Below are 17,212 nucleotides of genomic sequence, written 5' to 3'. Positions count from 1 at the left end.
TTATTTGTATAATTGTACAACTATATACGTATTCCTAGTAATTTGTAAACCATTGCGCTTAATAAAGTTATTATTATCATTATTATCTATATATATAAATTACAAAGCGCAATGTATTATGTATGATTACAATAATTAACATATAAGTAACATAAAATTAACACATACTTATTATACAATGTTTAGTATTTATAATTGTAATGTATTTTTGGAAGTTTTTAAAACCTTATTCTGAATTTTTCATACAGTAGCAATAGCCGCGGCAAATAATTACATCGATACAACGTACATAGTTTTGACATACAGAATCAGTATCTAAACAACACAACAATGAAATCATTTTATAAACCTTAAAGGATTTATGAATTATTCATTCTCGGCAGATCAATTGGGTAACTGGTAAATATTTTCAAAGTGTGTTTTACCTCTAAAAAGTCTGAAAAAAATTCTGATATCTTTTGACATTTAGAAATATGATTTGTACAATTATTTAATTCAAAATGTTTTTTTAGAAAAATTTTTTTGTGCATTTCTAAATTTGAGACAGAATTGGCAAAATGTGAAAATTTTCCGGGTTTTAAACAATTTCTGTTAGTCTGAGGAGAATTAATGTTCACGATTGTTCACAAAGACCTATTATTATATGACTTTTAGTATAACTATTGTACATACAACATGTATGTACATATATGTATACAACATATATGTCTAGCTACTATTTCTCTGTTAATGTGTGAATATTTCGTTATACAGAGTGGAGAAAAAGTACCGGAACGGCAAAATATCTCAAAAACTGAACATTTTAGAAAAAAATCAGATAAAATGTTGTAGAGTTTTGAAAGATTTATTTACTTAAAAAAATGTTTTTTTATCTGGGTGGATATTTTGTCCTGTATAATGATTGATTACGCGTAGGGCCCAAAATCATTCTCTCTTCATTATGCTGTACTCTTTATGCAAATTGCTTTAAACTTTATATTTACATTTTATTTCTACTTTTAATTTGTTGCAGAATAATGTTTTAATACGTTACTGTATAAACGAGAAACTGTTAAGTGATAAGACAGAATTTGTTCAATTGTTTGGAATCATTATTTGTCTTTATTTCAATATAAATCATGAAAATAAATTATTCGCACTTACTTATAAAGACGCATTATTTCCTTCTCTATGGGAGTAAGTAAACAAGATTTTAGCACAATTTCAAGGAAATGTTAGCATAATTTTAATATAAATATAGTTATAAAAATTCAAATTTTCTTTAAATAATTAATCCATGAAACTGTTAAATAAACTCCGTGGCACTTGCCTGACACACTCGAGTGCGTGTGGAGGCGGCCGGACGGGCGCGTCGTCAGGCGCGTATCCACTTGCGTGGGCGTCACGATGGAAAAATCTATATCATACATATATATTTAAATTAAGAAATACATAATACAGTAATTTAAAAAAATATTGAAAATAAATTTTTAACAATTTAGGATATCGACTAATGCATTATTAAATTACAATAATTTTTTCTTATTTTAGGTGTCGGCCCTTTTTTCCCATATTTACATGTTTACGTAAAACAACGTGGTATTTCATCAGTAATTATTGGCAGTATTACCGCGATTCTGCCTATATTGTATTTAATATCGAAACCAGTATTAGGATTCATTATAGATTATTTTCAAGCATGGAGAAAATTAATTTTTATGTCATTATTATTCGTAGGAATAAGCTCCCTCACTATGGTATTCCTTTTGTTGCCGTTGTTGGGTTCAGTGTCAGAATATCACTTTCATAATGTATCTTGCGTAACTTTACCATATTGCGATATGGAATATGTAAGTTTTTATTTTTGCATAATTTATAATTGTCTAATTTTTTAATACATTAAAAAAATTTTTTTATTTGTTAAAAAAAATTGATTAAAATTTATATAAATTTGAGCATGCAATTTAAGAATTTCTAAGAGTTAAAAATTTCTAAAGTAAATTACACAAGATTTAAAATAAATGTATTATTTTTTATGCATGGTTTAAGAAGAAAGTTGAACCATTTTGATTGCGTATTAGATTGAAAGTATCTAAATAGCATATAAAGTAGAGATGTCTGAATGTTGACGTAGCGAAAATGCTGCGATATAAGCTGCGATAACGTTATCGCAGACTTTATAGTTTTATATGCTACTTGGGTAGGGTATCTGTCAGCCAATCAAGTTTTAACCCCATTTTGAGAAATTCAATATGACCAATAGAGTATTAATTATGTCTTGTGTTTTGCAATAGTTTGCGTGGAAAAAGAGATCAATTTCTTATTGATCGAGATCCTACGATTCCACGGAAACCTCTGGTATAATACGCAATGATTCACTTTTTATTTTACACCACGATTGAACATAATTTAAAATACATCTGAGATAATACAAATTCCATTCTATGAACATTCTAAAAATATTTGTCTAAAGACAAAATTAGCATATTGTACAATACTTTAAAAAAATATTTTATGAATATACAATAGAATATATGAAAATAAGATCAATTAAAATATTTCAAAAATAATTAAAGGATATTCTTTGTCATATTCCAAGAATAATAAAAATACTATGTCTGTATATCACGGAGTGTGTTATAAGTATTATTGCGTTTTATCTTTATTTTGTGTCTAATGATTGATAAAGAATGATGTAATAATGTTGATAGCGCACTCTTTGAACGCAGTTTTAATACAATTAAAAAAGAATATTTATTTATAGAATTTTCTAGAATTAAATTAAATTCTTATTGTAGAAATATTTATGCAAATATACCAAGTATATGATAATTATTGCTACAATTCTTGCATAGAGGTAGAACGTACTAAATTGACAATGAAACCAAATGAAGCGTCTTTATTTGATTTTGAAGAGCTTTTAATACGTTTTAGTTTAGCTAGAGTCGAATAAGAGATACACGTATTATTTTACGTGCTTTCTTATACTTTTTAGGGATGAAACACTCCATTCAGTAAAATCGACTTTTATCTTTCGAAGCGAATATTGTCAAAACTAATATAAGGGATATAAAAAATGTTTTTAATGAAAGTTGAAGAGTAGTACAGAAGAGTGGGATAAATCGGAACGTATTCTAAATCGGATCTTTTTAATTTAAATGAATACGGTTAAGCAAATTTGCATGCTATTTATAATGTAAAGTTCTCATAAGACACCAAACATGTGTCTTATGAGAACTTTACATTATAAATGGCATGCAAATCTGCTTAACCGTAATCTGCTTAACCGGCAAACAGCAGTTTGACAGTTCTTTGTCATAACATTTATAGAATAGACGCAAATATGTATTTTTAGCCATCGTGCGAAAATTAAAAAAAAAAGAAAATTCTTGTAAATCATTATTTAAAAGGTGTTAAAAATTTAAAAGATAATTGATTTAAAATAATTAAAGAGTGTAGAATTCAAAAATATCAATCATTTTGTAATCTCTTTTGCGGTTTATTGTAAAAATTGTTCCAAAGTTTGAAAGGACTAGTGTTTAAATCGAACTTTTAAATCGAAATTGCAACCTGATCATAGTACTTGGCCGATCAAATCTTGTCCTAAAAATGTTAAATTAGTAAAATATTATGAATCATCAGACTCGGAATAATTGAATTTTATTGATTTTAACTCTAATTGTATAATAACATTGTCATAACATGACCGGAAAACGTTTAACTATACAAACTGTTACTAATTTAATTATTTTAATAAAATTTTTATTTTTTACTGTCAAATTGCTCGTTTTTATTCAATACTAAACAAAAATACATTATAATCTTTTCAAATTCTATTTACTAGTTGATAAAAATGAGAGTGTCCGATTTGGACCAGGGAGTGGTCCGATTTGAAACTACTGATAGTTCCAAATTTAACAGAAAAAAGCGTTTTTATATTTTCCCGTTATAGTTCGACACAGATGAGAGATACGTCAAAATAATTTGAAGCAAAAATGAAGGAAATTAAATTATCTTTTCGATGACACCTTCACTTTTATAATCGGACTTAATTTGCGTCTTATAGAGAACAAAAACTGCAACTAGGTCCAATTTACCCTACTCTCCCCTACTTTATATTAGTGATACCTTTTCCACAGCACTATAATATAGTATTCTAACTTTAGACAGAATATATGCAAGTATCATACGCGGACGAAACTGTTCAAATGTGATATGTCCGATTTTTTTGATATAAGATTATTGATAAAAAAGTTGCATTCACACACAGTGATGATCCTACAGATCTCAACAAAACTTACCTGCCGTGCCGTTTGAATTCTAGTTGACTAATAAAATTGATCAACCATATTAGTCAAAGAAAGAGATTTCAAATTTTTTTACGAGATCCTGGTCAAAACCTCCTATTTTGTCTTCACACGGCAAACGTTTGAAATACATTATTTAAACAAATAATTAAAAAGTTATTCCAAATACTATTCCACACTTGTACAAATCGGTAAAAAAAAACTAATTTTGTATAGGTTTATATAAATAAAATGTTTTAATTATTTATGTTTTATCTTTTTGATATCATATATTGACTTGATCTATCAGTGATCTATGTGTATTAATACAAAATGTCCACAGATTATCATTAGGGATTAGTTTGCAGAAGTCGCAGAAGTCAAGTAACGTTTGGTCCGGTTACGACTTGAATGAATGGCCGCATTTTTTGGAAATTTTTGAGAAAAGAGCTACTTCTACGAGTTTAAATTAAGCTCTCTGAGAACTTAAATAAAGTTTTCCTGGGAGCTCTTAAAAGCGGACGTAGGAGCTTCTGGGAAGATTATATGGTAGTTTTCCGGAATTACTTTGAAGCAGGATGCTAAAAAAATTGGTTTTTAAGCTTCCTGAAATTTATAAATAAAGCGTCCAGAGAGCTCCTACATCCGCTCCCTGGAATTTTCATTTAAGTTTATAGGCAGCTTTAATCTAACTCCCCCAGAGAACTTTCAAAAGCGGACGTAGGAGCTCTATGGGAGCTCATTGTCAGTGTGAGTTCTTTTAAGTTCAAATAAAGATTCAAAAAAATTTGATAAGTTTCTCGTGCTCTGTGAGTATGAACTGGACTATCAATTATAGATAAGTTTAAATTCTTCATAGTTCTTCCACTATATCGAGAGGATTGTCGAATGATTTTAGAAGGGCCAGGAACTTTTTAACTATCTCCAAATAAGAATTTATACGTTACGCTTACTTAATTTGGAGGTAACCAGGAGGCAATCTGAATGACAATTAGACCTGTGTTCAGAAATATCAGAGATATTATTTTATTTTTCTTGTTTATCGACTGTTAAACAACAAATTTAATTATTTGTATTTCAACGTATCTCGCTGACCATTAAAGCCTGTGCTATTAATAAAAAAGTCACGGTAAAAAAATTAAGTAACAAGTGCATGATTTCTTATTGCACTTTCCAAATGTCATCTACATCATCAGCACATTTGAATATACTATAAACATTTATGGAATATGTAAACAACATAATCTTATTAACTTTAACATGTTTTAATTGGTTATATTTATAGAATATTCTTTAAATAAATTATATGTATTTATGATTTTTTGAAAATATTCTGAAAGGAATATTTGATGTTACATAAAATATTCATAAAATATTCTGTGTTAGGGGTTATATACATTATATATATATATATATATATATATATATATATATAATTTATACATATACAGATAACTTCAAAATTTTCCTTTCAAAAAGTATATAAAACAAATTATGTTTTTAATATAAAATTATTAAATTTATAATAAAAACTGTCTTTAATTTTATTATTATTTTATTCTTTCTTTAGCATTCTTTGGCAATTAAATCGTGTAATGGTACAAAAGATGTTACTTGTCATTGGGTATGCAAAGACACGAATTTTTCCATGCAATTATCTTTTCATGCAGATCAAAAAAAAGCAATTATCTCACCAGATACTACATGCCTATTAAATATCAATGATACATTATCGTGTCAAAGAAATATAACAAATAATTATAATTGTAACGTTATTTGTGATAATTTCAAAGAGGATAAATGTTTATATACATCTATCATTTTTTGGATTTTTGTCCTCTTTATGTCGCTTGGCACCGTTTCATGTTTCACTTTCTCGAGCATAAGTGATGCAGTTTGTTTTGCCATGCTAGGTTTGTAGTTTTAATAAGTATAAATTTTGAAATTAGTTTTTAAAACAACAAAATTTAACCGTATAAACTAGAAATTTTTGTAATAAATAATTCTTTATATTTTTCTATAATATTACGTAAAAATTTTGATTTAACAACATTTATTTTTTCAGGACTAGGTAATCAGACGAAATATGGTAGACAACGATTATGGGGTGCAATTGGTTACGGCGTTAGTGCATTTTTAGCTGGATACATGATGGACTTGTGGTCACACGGAGGATTATACAAAACTTATACACCGTCGATAATTATTGTGCTCATATTTGCTTGTACTGATTTCATCTGTTGTATGAAACTAGAGGTAAATGTGCTTTATGCATTATAAAATAAAGGATAAAATAAATTATATCTTCTTATATCTCATTATAAGTTTTCGTTACAGCTGTCATATGAACCAGGATCAAAAACCATACTGAAAGATGTGTTTGCACTTTTAAAATTAAAATCTATCATTATATTTCTATGTATCTCAACATTCACCGGCTTCCTGAATAGTGTCATGCGCAACTTTTTGTTTTGGTAAACTCTTATCTCTGTTCGAAATATATTCTGTTTTCTTTTATATAAAAAAAATTAATTTTATAGGTATCTGGAAGATCTCGCTCTTGAGACAAGTTATATAAATAAAATTAAATCGATAGAAGGTTTAATTATAGCAGCGCAAAATCTTGGTGGCGAAGTAACGTTCTTCTTCTTATCTGGTAATTGTTTCTTAATTCGAACCCAAGAAAAATTTTTATATACTAGTACAATTATATATAATTATACATAATTATATATGTATATAATATTTAGTAAAATACATATATTATACATTATAAAAAGATATTATATAAAAGTATATATGTATACAGAGTGTCCCAGACCAATGTATACAGATTATCACGATAAGGTACAAGGGATTGAGATAAATTAAAAAGTTTAATACTATTTTGCAATATTTGCAATAATTTTTGAGTAATAAAATATTAAAGTCAGACGAATAAGAGCGCGTGGAGAGACAAGCGGTCGCTTGCCTTGGACCGCGAGTCTTGGTGCGGTATGGTAGCATGAGAAAGCGGTGCGGTACCAAGCTATCTTTCTTTCTGGCGCGCGCACACGCACTCACGCACACGCGCGCGCACACGCGCGCGCGCGCGCGCACACACACACACACACACACACACACACACACACACACACACACACACACACACACACATCTCTCTCTCTCTCTCTCTCTCTCTCTCTCTCTCTCTTTTTCTGTCTGTCACTTATCTTGTACAGATTTTGACGTTTATACTGGTTTCAATATCAAAAGTTGTCCAAAATTTAGCTGTTTTTGATATAACAAAATGTTTAAAATCTAACTGTTTCCGACGTTAAAATTTTTTTGAAATTAACCCATTTGAATCTTAAATCGTTATTAGATTTCAATTTCTTTTTGATGATCTTACGATATTGTTTCGATATCGTTTTGACTTTTTATTGTATTTTCCACTGGGTTTGCATCTTCCTGTACTTTTATTTCTTTACACATTTTTTTCCGTTTCCTTCTCTTTCTTTTTCTTCGTCTTTTCATTTAACCTAACTGCATAGACGTTTTAGAAATATCCGTGGGACATTCAAACGACATCTATACGTCTTAAGAAAATTTTTTATAAAAATTCTGTTATATAAGCTTTTCTGTTTTTTATTTACTTTTTGCAATACTATTTCCGTTCTTCTTCTTTTAAGTACTCCTTTCTTTTGTCTTTCTAGTTGATTTGAATCCTATTGTTTTTCCTTTTTTTTTCTATTGCTCTTAATCATTTTGTCATCTTTTTTTTCTATTTCTATTTTAAAAGATACATAAAAAAAAGAAAAATTTACATCAGGATTTATAAAATTTTTCTTAATTTTTGACCTTTATTTGTACATTTCAAAATTTTTCAAAATTTTTCTGTATATTAAATTTTTTTAGAAAATTTCCTAGATTTTTTATACGAAACTTAGAACATTTTATTATTCACTTATATATACACTAGGCAACAAAATTATTGTAACAATCGTAACACTCATTTATACCAAAATTTTGCACAACTTTTAATAATCATAACTTCGTTAAAAATTATTGTATTTAAAAGTTTTCTTTATTTTAAAGTCTCTACTTTAAGGTGCATTTCCATCAGTTCTTATCCGTTTTATACTTTGCCATAATTATCTACCTTATTTCCGCTGCCTGTACTTCTCATAATTATCTTTATTTTATCTGGTTTTTCATCTCATTTTTTTTGCTATTGTAATTTCTATCGTCTCTACTTTTTAGATCTCAAAATCTAATTTATTACTCTTTTCTACATCTATACCTTTTTACACACATCTTTCCTTTTATATCCTCTTGTATACCTAATTTCTCTTTAATTATTCTTCCTCAATTTATTTTGCATCAAACTTATTGTTAGTTTTTTTTAGACATATCTCGTGATATCTATAAGATCTTCCTATAACAAATATAATATTAGAATTCTTTCTTATCCAGGCAAAATATTGAAAAAGTTTGGATACAGTTTTACCTTCACATTTTGCTTTATATGCTACGCATTCCGGATGGTATTAATAAGTTTAGCGCCAACGCCGTGGTGGGTACTTCCAATAGAATTTTTCATGCACGGACCATCATATGCGTTATGTGTAGCAGCAATAGTATCGTACGCGAGCGTAGTAGCACCAAGCGGTACATTAACTACTGTTCAAGGACTGGTTCAAAGCATGAATGACGGTGTCGGTAAAGTTTCTAATGCAATTATATTCATCACTATTTTATTAAGAAAACAAGTACAAATAATTTAAGAAAAACTATGTGAGATGTTTGAGCTGACCAATGTTTCTGATCTGACCAATGATACACCAATTTTAAGGACAAAATATTTACCTAGATAAAAGAAAATTTCAAGTTTCTTCTAAAGAGACCCACACAATTTCGAGATATTGCGAAAAATGTGAATTTTCATTAATATTTTTTTTCTTTGCTTTAAATCTAAGTTTTAGATTTAACCTTTACAAAAAATTTGTGATAAAGGGTATCCATAAACACAAGTTCAAATTTTGTTGTTATTTTGGTTAAAATTTCTATTTAAAAGAAAAAGTAGAATTTTTGAAATCGCATTTTCTCTTGATCTAAAAAATTGTCTTAAAAAAAAATTTAGTAATTATTCACTTTAGAGGAGTCAATTCTGATGACCTTAATCTTGATATATGTTGTTAAGATAGTTAAGATCATGACTCTGTGACATTCAATAAATTTTAGTCGGCGCTTATTGTTCATAAAGAAATTATTAACAAATAAAGTTGAAAATATAAATGTGCATTTTTTAGCAAAAAAATAATATATTTCACATATATTTACACACGTTACATTTAAAATTATTCATTAATTTTTGTTGTATAAAATGTTATAACATTTCTAGGGTTCTCAGTTGGCAGTTTGTTTAGTGGCATCATGTACAGAAAATTTGGCGGAATAATGACTTTTAGAATATTTGCAGCATTTGCAGCGTTTTCTGCATTAACGTATTTTATTCTTTATCATATATACTTAAAGCATGAAACATCAGGTAAGGAATTGTATAATTTAACATTTTTACTTTACGGCTGTGTATGCTGTACTTTTTAGTATAATATGCAGATATAAAAAGTTTGTTTTTTATTGTAGTTGCACGAAGTAATATTAAATGGAGGGAAATCAACGACGCACAGAAACATTGTGTTACAGCAGATATTTAATGTAAATATTTTTAATTTTTTTTGGGGATGAAAGAATATATTATAAAATGTATAAATTAATACATTTTTAGCAGAGTAAAATTATATTGAATTTAAACTTTTCTTTAATACTAATTGTTAATGATAACTTTTTGAACAATATTAAATAAACCAAGATTTATTAAAATACGGTTCTCATTATATTTCCATACTTCCTGTAAACGATAAACATTAAATTGGTATTCCCGATAATCTTCTATACCACATCAATTCTTGCAGAAATTTTTCAGAAAGATTTTAAAACCATTTTAATCCTTAATATTTTATTTACAATAATTCTAAAAAGTTTTTATATACATAGTGATATGAAGTGTGATAAGCCGATAACGCATACATTTGTTGTATTAAAAGTTGTTTATGAGAATGTTTTATGTTTTCGAAGTGGTAGTAGCTTGTATTTCTACTACAAGATCTTCTTATAAAGTATAGCACATAAAAAACTTTAAACAGTATAACTTATTCTTAGTAGGCGAATCAGTCAATCATTTAAAACTTAAGGCACAATATAGGTGGAAACAAATCTAAACTATTGATTTTCTTACTTCTTACGCCTTACTGCTTGAGAATGTATTATTTGTTTTTGCAATAAGTGACTTGAATTGGAAATGTATTAATATATACATTTTCGTATAAGAATAAATAATATAGGTACAGTAGGAACCTCTATAATGCGAGAGATACATTCCGCATTATAAAAATCTCGCGAACCTGACAGAGAAAAGTTATGTTTGGTCAAGAAAATCTGAATCAAAAGAATTGACTGATGTGTGTTCTCGTGATGAAGCTGTCAATTTCTCGTTGTCTGTAGGTCCGTTAGTTTGCGTCTCACAGCATCACGAAAGCAACAGATGATCTCTAGATAGTACTCATTGGTAAGATTTTGGTTTTGTGCGTACTTATGATGCATTATACCATAGGGAAAACGATCAGATTTACATACATAATACAAAAGAAAATATTTGACTATTCTTCACATGGTACATACATCTCAAATAATACCAACGTCGGCGATACTTAAATATTAAAGTTTTATAATTCTGAAAGATCTCAACTAAAATAGGTTTGTAATCATTATTTTAAATGTCTTGACGTTAACTAGACGGCAGTAAAAATATCTAATAAAAAGTGAGATTTTCTATTTAAAAAATTAGCCAAATTTTGACATGACTTCAACGTTATCCAAGGTCAATTGCGTAATGCATTACTTGATTTCTAACAATTTTTGTGTAAAATTTTATTCCAAATTACTACTTCTTTCGTTTTTAAATGAGATGTACGATTATAGTTTCAGATAGCTTGCATATATTTTACATATTTACCAACTTATCTATCTTTTTTACATTATTAAACAATAAATATTTAACCACTAATTATGCATTATTATCCTAGAATGTACATTTTGCAAGCATTTATTAGACTTACATATATACTGTCTTATTTATACGGAATATTCGTTTCATGCAGTTTTTTATGCGGTTAAGAATCTCGTAATTAAAGTTTGCTAAACAAATACGAGAGAGATCCATATATATTGTAAAAATATTTATTTCACATATTTACAAATAAACAATAATAATACAAAAAAACAATACGATACAAATCCTAATAAGGCCTGGAATTGTAATAACAAATTAGAATAATGAATATATGACATTACCAGTCAAAACCAATTCTTAAAGTTCAATAATTTTTTTTCCCAAGTGAATTTATAAACAATTATAAGACATTCTCCTAAACTGCGTGTCAAAATTTTGCCAGATTTAAAACGTAGCTTTAAAGCAAAATTTGAATGTTAATAATAAAATTTAATTGCTAATCAATTTAATTATTTATTTGATGCTTGTACGCATTTCTAGTATTCTTCCTAATCCTAAAAAAACTGTAAAGAAATTATTGCGAAAAATATTATCTTCACCAGGATTTGAACCTGGATTTCCCCACTATCCGGGAATGATTAGAAAATCATTAAGAATGATTATCGCGAAACAAGCGCGATATTCAAGCGTTTTTAGGCCTTAGTAAACTGGGACAGACGTTTTGTTAAAAACCTATCGAGACTGACCAAACCGCTGGAACAGCTGTTAAAGAAAAATGTAAAATTCACGTGGACGACCGAACATCAAAAGGCGTTCACGAACATAAAGACAGCGTTTAATGAATCACCAGCGTTATTTCTAATAAAAAAAAGATTACAAATTTGGCGTACAAACAGACGCAGCCAGATCAGGATTGGGCGCGAGACTCTTTCAATACAAAGAGAGCAGCGACAAGAAATACACGATTGCATAGACGAGCAGATCTTTGAAAGGAGCCGAGATAAACTACACCATCACAGAGCTGGAAGCATTAGCTCTGGTATGAGCGCTGAGAAAGTGACACACGTTACTGCTCGGATTGCAAGTGAAAGTGCTCACCGACCACAAAGCTCTACAATTCTTGAGCACGTGCGTCAGAAGCAACACGCGCATAACGCGTTAGTTCGAATTTCTGCAAGAGTTCGATCTGCAAATCGTGCACATACCAGGTAAAAGCAACGAGATAGCCGATCACTTGTCGAGAAACGCCGATTCGAGATACAAATCCGATAAAAAAGAATTAGATCTGACCGGATCAAATTATATCTGATTAGATATACTGAGATGTGGCTTATCATATCTGTTGATATATAATTATATATGGCATATATCATACTCTTTGACGGCTTCAATCGGATCATATTTTTTCAGATCTGACAATATCTGCAATTCAATTTCTTTGGAATATCCCAGATCTGACATATCTGTTCATATCTGACAATATTTGTGATTCTATATTTTCGGGAATAACCCAGATCTATCTGTTCAGATCTGACAATATCTCTCATTGGATTTTAGCGAAACAGTCCAGATGACTGCAGTATCGCTAAAAATCAATCATAGATATTGTCAGATCTGTTTAGGTATAATTATATTAAACAAATGCGACCAAAAATACTTTACATTTAACCATGGTCAGATATGCATATCTTGAAATATTATAAGTAGAATTGAAGTTTAGGAATCCTGACATTAGTAGCGAGAAATGATACGCTGAAACGCTGAGACTTCTCTTGCGTGCTATTTTTAAATAAAAAGCTATTTTGATAAAATAACATTGTAAATTATTTTAACTAATTTGTTTGGAAACTATTTTTTTTTCTTGACGGTTGTTTATTAACTACCAAAAAAAGCATAACTTTTGGACAATTTTACAAATTTGTTAACGTGATTTATAGTGTTGTCATCAAAATATCTTTTTATTTAAAAATAGCACACAAGAATTGTCAGCATCTTAGCGTGTCATATTGCATTAAAATTTGATTTAATTTATAAAATCCTGTAATTTCATGGTATAATCATATTAAGCAAGTACAGCCACAATTTTTGATTGCAAAAGTCAATTAATGTAGATAAATAATTAGCAAATATTGTAATGTCGTATATGTTTGGTACTTAACCAATCTAAATGACAGATACAGTATTTATATCTAAATTGTGTTTTGAAATTTAGAAAGAAAATTTGTTTGTAGCACCTATTCATAAAGCTAATTATGCAACGTCTCGTCCGGATGGATAACTCATGTAGTGCGCTCCCCTGCGCAAGCATTAACAGGCGATTTTAAAAGACTGAGAAAGCGCGCGCGTGTCGCGCCACCGCCGCGCGCTCGGGTCCCCGCCGCGCGTGTGCTTCATTGTTTTCCTGTTGTGCACAGCGTTAACAGTGCGTTTAGTTTTTGATCCTTGTTAAGAATAATTTACTCTAGCCAGATGGGTAAATCCGATCGTAAATCAAGGAAGAGAAAGAGGTCCGAGTCTAGAGACCGTTTTGCAGGATTGGAAGATAAGTTATCGCATCTTATCGAGATTTTATCCAGGAGTGAGGTTAGGGTCCCCCGCGGCTCTTCCTCTTTGTCATTTTCGCAGTCGGAACAGACGTCCCAGGAGGTTCGGGAGGTAAGCGACGAGGAAACTTCAAGGGTCAGCTTGAAGGATGAAAGCGATAATGATCCGGAATCCATCTCGATAGTTCGAGAGAGGTTGAAAGATCCACACGTCTCAGGTGTGTATGACATCCCAGTTCCGTATACCGGACAGAGGAGTTGACACAACCTTTTCCGACTAATCGGAATACCCCCTCGGTTTTGCAGCAACGGTGATTAACCCGTCAACGGAAGAATCACCTTCTTCGCCTCCTCCGGCAAACGCTGCGGCCCCGGCTTCCACGGGGCCTGACGAGGTTTCGGTGGATCTTTCCAAGGATCTGTTCGGACCCGATTCAGAGGCAACGGACCTTCGACCTTGGAACAATATGGTTAGCCAGAAATGGACTGACCTTACCCGTAAGGGTTTGCCTACGAGTCAGCGGGAGGTCTTACTCAAAAAGTATTCTCCCCCCGAAGATTTCGCTTTCCTCAGGGCTCCCAAACTCAACCTTGAGTGTAAATCGGCATTAAAAAACAATGTCATAGTTAAAAGGGACGAGTACAGCTGTTTAAATCAAAATCAGGTAGGTACCGCCCTGTTCGCCTTAGGAGAAGCAATATCTGACCTCCTCAGACCAGAAATACAGCAATTTCTCAACCCGGACGTTCGAATGGCAATTAGTAAAATCGCTGACGGCGCTCAGCTCTTGGCGGATCTTTTCTATCGCCTCTCTTTGTCACGAAGAGCCCTGATAAAACCGGCCTTTAATACCTTGGCCAAGTCCACTGCAGACGCCATTCCTGCGGACAACTTTCTGTTTGGCTCTTCCTTTGGTGAAGAAATAAAAAAGGCAACATCAATGGAGAAATCGGCCAGGGATATTGTTAGCACATCCTTGACGATCTCCAAGAGGGTGCAGCAACCAATTAAATTACCGGCACAGACGGCTCCATCCACGTCGGGAAACTCCCGAGCCCCTGCTTCGAAAACGAAACCGTCGGCGACAAGGAGAACAGGGGCGTCGAGCAGCAGTCGCCGATCGTCGGTCTATCAGAGATCGAGGTCGAGGAGGCGTTAGTTGACAGCCAGGTAAACATTGCTGGCAGACTAAGCTCTTTCATTTCAAAATGGATGGAAATTACGACCGATCCAGTAATCTTGCAAGGAATCTGCGGTTACAAGCTGCCTTTTAGGCACCATCCCCCTCTCCAGGCATCCGAGCTGTCAATCCACCTTTCAGAGACAGAAGTCTCAATATGCCGTCAGGAAATCGCTAGGCTCTGTAGCAAAGGTGCGATAGAGCCAGTATCAGGCTGTAAAGGCCAATTTCTGTCATCCTTTTTTGTAGTCAGGAAACCTTCCGGAGGGTGGAGGTTTATCCTTAATTTAAAGGGCTTGAATAAATTTATTATTGCTCCACATTTCAAAATGGAGAATTGGAAGACAGTCATTCGTCTTCTTTCTCCAGGTGACTTCCTCGCCTCGGTCGATCTGCAGGATGCCTACCATCTTGTACCGGTCTGTCCGGAGCATAGGAAATTTCTCCGATTTAAATTTCAGGGTCAACTTTTCCAATTCAGGGTTCTGCCTTTTGGCCTCGCTTCGGCTCCTTATATTTTTACAAAAATTTTAAAGCCTGTAATATCATCCTTGAGAGAGAAGGGCTTCCTGTCAGTCGTCTATCTGGACGACTTTCTTCTTCTTGCACCGTCTCACGCGGCATGTATACAAAATATTTCTGCAACCATAGATCTTCTAGCTTCTTTGGGATTTTTAATTAACAAACAGAAAAGTGTTCTTTCTCCATCGAAATCCTGTCGGTTTTTAGGCCTCATATTCAATTCAGAGCAGCTCTCCATTTCTATACCGTTGGACAAAAGAAACAATCTTTTACAATTAACTCTTTATTTTTTAAATATTAACTCTTGCAGGATTCGTCGTTTTGCTAGCTACATTGGATCTCTGATTTCAGTCTGTCCAGCGGTGCAATATGGAATTCTACATACCAAGAGATTGGAGAGAGCAAAATTTTTAGCCCTTGCAGCTGCAGAGGAAAATTTTGAGGCCCGTATGATCCTGCCGGAATCAATTAAAGAAGATCTATGGTGGTGGCAAGCAATTTTCGAAGACCCTTCCCAGTGTAACTTCATTCGCTCAGGTCACTTCAGCTTAGAAATTTTTACAGACGCCTCCCTAACGGGCTGGGGAGCCGTTTCGGGTGAATCTCGCACCCATGGGTTTTGGTCTGCAGAGGACAGACAAAATCACATCAATTTCTTAGAACTCCTTGCCGTCTTTCACGCTTTGAGATGTTTCGCATCTCACCTAAGAAATTGTAATCTTCTAATAAGACTAGATAACTCCACCGCTCTTTCATACATAAATCGAATGGGGTCAATTAAGTTTCCCCATCTATCAGAGCTTGCTCGCAAAATTTGGGAATGGTGCGCAGAGCGCAATCTATATATTTATGCCTCGTATATTCCATCGGCCCAGAATTTTGAAGCAGATGCGGAATCACGCGTTGTCTCAGAAGAGACGGAATGGTCCTTGAGCCGAGATTCTTTCGATAAGATCGAGTCCTCTCTAGGTCCTTTCGACATCGATTTATTCGCTTCATCAATAAATGCGAAATGCCCACGATTTGTGTCCTGGTTTCCAGACCCGCTAGCCTTTACAGTGGATGCATTCTCACTAAATTGGAGTGAGTTTCGCTTCTTTGCATTTCCCCCTTTCGCTTTAATTCTGCGAGTTCTTCGAAAGATCATTTCGGACAGAGCGGAAGGAGTCATAGTGGTTCCCTGGTGGCCCGCTCAACCTTGGTTCCCACTGTTTATCCGTCTTATTATCGATCAACCAGTCTATCTCGAGCCGAACATTAATATGTTAACATCTCCTTTCAGAGAGATTCATCCGGCTTGGGACAGGATTACCCTGGCAGCTGCGAGATTATCCGCCAGGCCTTCATAGCCAAAGGTACACCGACATCGGCAATGGAGGTAACACTTGCGTCCATCACGCAAGCCACGAAGACTCAATACTCCAAGCCGATTAAACTTTGGTGGCTTTATTGCAAGCAAAATCAAATTGACTGCTTCTGTCCATCGCCTTCGGCAGTCCTAGAATTCTTATCAATATCAGCTGCCAGTAGTCGATCCTACTCCAGCCTAAATACGGTTCGTTCGGCCGTTTCCTTAATTTCGATGAACGAGATAGGTTCTCACCCGCTTGTAAGGAAATTCTTCAAGGGGATTGCGGCACTAAAGCC

The 17,212-nt window shown here is 32.5% G+C and overlaps 2 protein-coding genes across 2 annotated transcripts; both read left to right on the top strand.

The window, feature by feature from the left end:
- The first annotated feature begins 224 nt into the window (after nt 1-224).
- LOC105193870 (major facilitator superfamily domain-containing protein 6-A) lies at nt 225-10,130 on the top strand. The gene is made up of 10 exons (XM_026135182.2): nt 225-399; nt 1,013-1,176; nt 1,531-1,829; nt 5,836-6,178; nt 6,331-6,521; nt 6,603-6,739; nt 6,806-6,921; nt 8,721-8,966; nt 9,649-9,795; nt 9,894-10,130. Exons 2-10 carry the CDS (start codon nt 1,119-1,121, stop codon nt 9,962-9,964), a joined length of 1,608 nt encoding a protein of 535 aa, XP_025990967.2. The 5' UTR covers nt 225-399; nt 1,013-1,118; the 3' UTR covers nt 9,965-10,130.
- Nucleotides 10,131-13,419: 3,289 nt separating this feature from the next.
- Nucleotides 13,420-16,978, top strand: LOC120359756. Its single transcript, XM_039458669.1, has 3 exons — nt 13,420-14,080; nt 14,169-15,033; nt 16,848-16,978. The coding sequence occupies exons 1-2, from the start codon at nt 13,789-13,791 to the stop codon at nt 15,020-15,022; spliced, it is 1,146 nt and encodes a 381-aa protein (XP_039314603.1). The 5' UTR covers nt 13,420-13,788; the 3' UTR covers nt 15,023-15,033; nt 16,848-16,978.
- Nucleotides 16,979-17,212: the final 234 nt, after the last annotated feature.

Source organism: Solenopsis invicta, chromosome 16, assembly GCF_016802725.1.
Source record: "Solenopsis invicta isolate M01_SB chromosome 16, UNIL_Sinv_3.0, whole genome shotgun sequence".
Lineage (NCBI taxonomy): Eukaryota > Metazoa > Arthropoda > Insecta > Hymenoptera > Formicidae > Solenopsis > Solenopsis invicta.
This window is presented reverse-complemented; position numbering and strand designations above follow the sequence as displayed.